The sequence below is a fragment of the Salpingoeca rosetta genome, assembly GCF_000188695.1.
Source record: "Salpingoeca rosetta unplaced genomic scaffold supercont1.3, whole genome shotgun sequence".
In the NCBI taxonomy this organism is placed as follows: domain Eukaryota; class Choanoflagellata; order Craspedida; family Salpingoecidae; genus Salpingoeca; species Salpingoeca rosetta.
In genome coordinates, this window is record NW_004754931.1 from 216,337 (window position 1) to 221,336 (window position 5,000).

General features: G+C 57.8%; 3 protein-coding genes across 3 annotated transcripts in view; 1 reads left to right on the forward strand and 2 right to left on the reverse strand.

The window, feature by feature from the left end:
* The window catches only part of PTSG_01610 (uncharacterized protein), a 3,001-nt gene extending 1,495 nt beyond the window's left edge, over positions 1–1,506 (forward strand). The window contains exons 4-6 of the mRNA XM_004997533.1: positions 235–293; positions 426–1,035; positions 1,249–1,506. Of these exons, the coding sequence (XP_004997590.1) occupies positions 235–293; positions 426–1,035; positions 1,249–1,312 (733 nt within the window). The 3' untranslated portion in view covers positions 1,313–1,506. The remainder of the gene's footprint in view (positions 1–234; positions 294–425; positions 1,036–1,248) is intronic.
* Positions 1,333–2,442, reverse strand: PTSG_01611 (uncharacterized protein). The gene is made up of 3 exons (XM_004997534.1): positions 2,219–2,442; positions 1,894–1,988; positions 1,333–1,683 (listed from the first exon to the last, which is right to left on the reverse strand). Exons 1-3 carry the CDS (start codon positions 2,393–2,395, stop codon positions 1,665–1,667), a joined length of 291 nt encoding a protein of 96 aa, XP_004997591.1. The 5' UTR covers positions 2,396–2,442; the 3' UTR covers positions 1,333–1,664.
* Positions 2,443–2,997: 555 nt separating this feature from the next.
* Positions 2,998–5,000, reverse strand: part of PTSG_01612 (uncharacterized protein) — a gene marked incomplete at both ends in the record, with an annotated part of 4,624 nt that continues 2,621 nt past the window's right edge. Inside the window, 4 exons of the mRNA XM_004997535.1 lie at positions 2,998–3,366; positions 3,540–4,337; positions 4,601–4,796; positions 4,946–5,000. The exon at positions 4,946–5,000 is cut by the window's right edge and continues 713 nt beyond it. Of these exons, the coding sequence (XP_004997592.1) occupies positions 2,998–3,366; positions 3,540–4,337; positions 4,601–4,796; positions 4,946–5,000 (1,418 nt within the window). The remainder of the gene's footprint in view (positions 3,367–3,539; positions 4,338–4,600; positions 4,797–4,945) is intronic.

Below are 5,000 nucleotides of genomic sequence, written 5' to 3' on the forward strand. Positions count from 1 at the left end.
ACACACACACACACACACACACACACACACACACACACACACACACACACACACACACACACACACGCACGCACGCACACACACGCGCACACACACACACACACACACACGCACACGCACACGCACGCGAATGACTCGATGCACTTGACCGTTCGCCCACCTCTCGCCTTCAACGCCTTCACATTCGTGTACATGTGTGTACATTGTTGCATTTGCTTTTTTTTGCTTTGTCAGTTCTGGTGGGCAGCAAGTTCCTCGCGCCGTCTTTGATGATGCCATCCGCCTCATGAATGGTACGGTACACACATGCACGCGCATGCACACAAGCGAATGCATCCATGCACCCATGCTTGTATGGTTCCAGCTCCCCATTCTGCTAACACCAACACCCAACACACACACGCGCGCGCGCGCATCCCCTGCAGGCGAGCGGCTGGAGCGGCGGTATCCGATGGTACAGCTCAGCGCACCCTTCCCCGAGATCCCAATCCCCGGCCACACCCCGTCCCACCGGCCCCGCCAACAACAGCAGCAGCAACAGGCGGCACCTGGCAGCAGCAGTGGTGGTGGCAGTGGGGATATGCTGACACCACCACGGCCGCTGCACGAGTACGTGACGCGCTCGCAGATTTCAGACGCGCTGCGCGTGGCGCTCGGTGATGAGAGCAGCGGCCGCACCGACGGCGATGATGGCGACAAGAAGGATGGCGCCAACGCGATGGACGAGGACAAGGACAAGGACGAGGGGAAGGACAAGGAGGAGGGGAAGGACAAGGAGGAGGGGAAGGACAAGGACGACAAGGACGAGGAGAAGGATAAGAAGAAGGAGGGAGGTGATGCCAGCGGTGGACAAATGGACACGCAAGCCGACACCACGACGCAGGGCGCCACCAGCACCACGACGGCGGCAGAAGGGGCGGCACCACCAACGACAACACCAGCGACTGGTGGTGGCGGGCAGCAGCCAGCGGCGGAGCGATACGCAGACCAGCTCAAGCAACTCAGGGAGATGGGATTCACCGACGAACAGACCTGGTGCGTTGGGCGTCTGTGTTGTGTTGTGTGTGTGTGTGTGTGTGTGTGTGTCTGTGTCTGTGTCTGTGTCTGTGTCTGTGTCTGTGTCTGTGTGTGTGTCTGTGTGTCTGTGTCTGTGTGTGCCCACGGCTTACGTGCCCTTAGTCCTACACTGTTTTCCATGCCTCATTTCCCCACCGCTCACCACCTTCCCCCGCCTCCCGAAACCAACAGCATCCAAGCCCTGGAGCGTGCCAACGGGAGCATCAACATCGCACTGCAGTTCCTCTTTGGCTGATGCCATAATCATGAGGGGAGTGCCATCTCATCGCTGTATTGCTGCGTCACACACCACTTCCACACGCACAAAGCACCGCACGAAACGCACCCAGGCACCACCCCCCCCCCTTGTGAGTTCGCTCCTGCGTGATGGCAACCAACCAACCAACCAACCAACGAAGTCCCACATGAAGCAAAATGACCCACTCAAGCAACGTAATTGAGGGGGAAACGGAGAAGGAGAGAGGGACACACAGAGAGAGAGAGAGAGACACGTTCACGAGCAACCTTCAAATACACAGCCTTGCACATGCACGCCTGTTAACTACAAGCCCTGCAACTCTATCGACATCATTCACGACTCTGGCACATCACTCATCCACCAGATACCTGCCAGTGCATAAGTGTGTGTGTGTGTGTGTCGTTGTGTCCAAGCGCGCGTGAGCATGTGTCAGCTGGGTGTGAACACGTGTATGTGTGTGTGTGTGTGTGTGTGTGTGTGTGCAGGTGTGCAGTTGTGCAGGTGTGCAGGTTCACGCTTGTGACGTGATGCAAATAAGCGAGCGCATGTGCAACCAGCACCATGTGGGAGGTGCATACCACTGGTGTTTGCGACTGCTGCGAATCTCCTCTGGCTTCTCTGACGTCTGGCCACGGAATGTCAAGTATCCCCATGCACGCACGGAGTTCAGGCCCTGCAAACACCCAGCAAGTCAAGGAGCAACAACAAACACCGCACAAGGAAGGTAGATGTCAATGTGAGCGCACCTGCACATGGCCACCAAACCCACGCATGCAGTGCACACGTGGTGCACCCGTACTGCACATGAAGTTCAAACCAACACACACACACACACACACACACACACACACAAGCACTCGCGCAAACACACGCGCACACACAAAACCACGACGACCGACCAACCAGTTTCCTGACGCGCGTGATGGTGTAGTAGCACGGCTCCTCCCACTTTGACCAGATGGTTCGGCACACCTTCTTGCCAACACCGTACTGGTACAAAGAGTTGCATATCGAGTGCAGCTGCTGTGGATGATCCCGCAACAGTGCTCCCCTGCTCACCACCTTCAAGATGTTGCTCATCGCTGGTGTTCGCCGTGTGCTTCTGTGCCTTGGATTGTGGGAAAGTGGTGAAAGATACAGCGAAATTTCTATTGTGTGTGTGTGTGTGTGTGTGTGTGTGTGTGTGTGTGTGTGTGTGTGTCGTGTGTGTGTGTGTGTCTGTGTGTCTGTGTCAGGCAACCGCACGCAGAAGGGGAAGGGTTACATTCTTGCCTCTGGTATTGCCCCCTTAGGATGTGATCGATGCGATCAGATTGAATTTTCGAAATGAGTTGGCTACTCCCGACAACTTCTATTATGGACGTTAATCCGGGTATAATGATTTTGGACAGCCAACCAAGAACTTACTTGTTGTGTGTGTGTGTGTGTGTGTGTGTGTGTGTGTGTGTGTGTGTGTGTGTTCGTGTGTGTGTGTGTGTCTGTGTGTCTGTGTCTACGTGTGTCTGTGTGTGTGTGTGTCTGTGTGTCTGTCTGACTGTGTCTGTGTGTGTGTGCACGCGCTCCCTTTCCTTCTCTCAGGATCGATTGCCCGCCTGCCGATCCTCCTTCGTTCTATCAACCGTTGGTTTGTTTATTTCGGCCATTGGCGCGAAACCAAGCGACGAAGCATGCTGCTGCCTCGCTCACGCCAGCCAGAAGTAAGCAATCACCAGCGCCAAGAGGGCAACAGCCACGCCACCAATCACGCCAGCCACGTGAGAGGAAGCAGGTGGCGATGCCACGGCTGTAGAACTTGAACCCTTGCTTGTATTGGCGGCCGTGTGTGGTGCGCGGTCTTCCTTCTTCTGCTGGCGCGTTACATGCTTGTGCTGATGCGCTGCCTCCTTCTTCGGCTTGTCACGCTTCTCTGCCGGGTCACCACCACCACCAACACCTGCAGCAGCACTGCTCTTCTCAGTGTCCATCTCGCACGTGGTGGGTGTGCATGGCGCAATCTCCGCATCGGTCCGCCCCAGTGCCCGCAGCCGCTGGTACTCGGGACAGGGTAGCTCCTGCCAAAACGTGTAATCACCACGCGTTTTGTGGGTGGGCATGTGCGTGTGTGGGGTGGGTGAGGTCGAGAGGAGTTGAGGAAGCAAGCAGGCGATAGCGCAGTGATTGGATGCCACACAGCACACAAGAACACCCCCTCCCGCCATCACCACGGACAAGGACGGCTGCGTACCTTCTTGCGACCCCTGCATTTGCACCGCAGCCTGACGTTCTTGGTGCACTCCTCCGTTGGAGAGCAGGGTCCGGAATGACACGTGGACACGCACCGGTGGCCACACCCCATTCGCTTCGGGCACCGCCCCCCGCACGACCGCTGCTGGTCCCGCTCAGCAGGCGTTGCTGCACACCACTCGCTGCACACCACACGGAAGCGCGTGGCGTTGCAGTGGCACGTCAGCTCGATGCTCTCCATGCAGGGTGGGCAGGCGCCTGCATGGCAGCGCCCCTTTGGGCACGTGTGCGTGCAGTCTGTGGGGCGTGTGCGCGGACATGCTTTGCGACACGTGCCGCAACCTCGACCAATCATCGGCGCGTCCCCACGCAACGCCGGGTCGCTGCTGCTATTACTGTTGCTGTTGCTGTTGTTGTTGTTGGTGGTGTTGCTATTGCTGCTGCTGCTGCTGTTGTTGCTGTTGGTGTTGTTGCTGTTGCTGCTATTGCTGCTGTTGCTGCCTTTGCCCTTGCCGCTGGCGGTGGTGGCGCGACCAAGCCCAAGCTCCGGCGTGCTGTAGACGGCAGCGTCAGCGGCTGCAGGTGCGCTGGCATCGGATCCAAACGCCTGGCGAAGCGATGCGTCCACTTCACACCACGTCGCCCCGGCTGATAGGGGCAGGTGGCACCCGCGATCACAGTGGTGCTGCCCGCACGCCATCATCCGCCCGCACCGTTGCTTGCAAGCAAACGCCTTGTTCTCGCAACATGGCATCTCCCGAATCTCGTGCATTCCCACGCATGCGCGTGCCACAGGCTCCTACAACCACACATGGGGGCAGTGAGGCAGGCAGTTTATGTGCATACGAGAGAACGTGCGCAAATGAGCACATGATGCATGTGTGCGTGTGTGTGTGTGTGTGTGTGTGTGTGTGTGTGTGTGTGTGTGTGTGTGTGTGTGTGTGTGTGTGTGTGTGTGTGTGTGTGCGCGCGCGCGCGCGTGTGCGTAAGCGAACGGAAGTCCCCTCTGTACATTTGCTTCCGCAACGCTTGTGCTTGTGTACGCTTGCTCGAGAACGATACCTTGCATGGAGGACAAGGGGTGGGTTGTGGCGGCAGCAGCGGCGCGTGTGCGTCTAGCGTGTTCGTGTTCCCGCCTGCGGGCTTGCTGCCTTGCTTGGCCTGCTTCTTCTTGAGTTTCTTGTTCCTCTTCTGCTGTTTCCGTCGCGCGTCCCTCGCCGCTTTCTCTTCCGCCAGGGTTGGCTGCTTGTCGTGGCACCTGCAGGTGCACGCCAGGGCGGTCAGCGAATTGAGGATCAACACACCACAAACACAAACGAGCAAGCTGAACGCTGTAACACGCCAACGCCGCAGGCTGACCATGACTGAACACACACACACACACACACACACACACACATGACTCACGGTGCGTGGCAGGTGTGTCCACACTTGAGCGGCTGGCTGCACGTCTGCGTGCAGG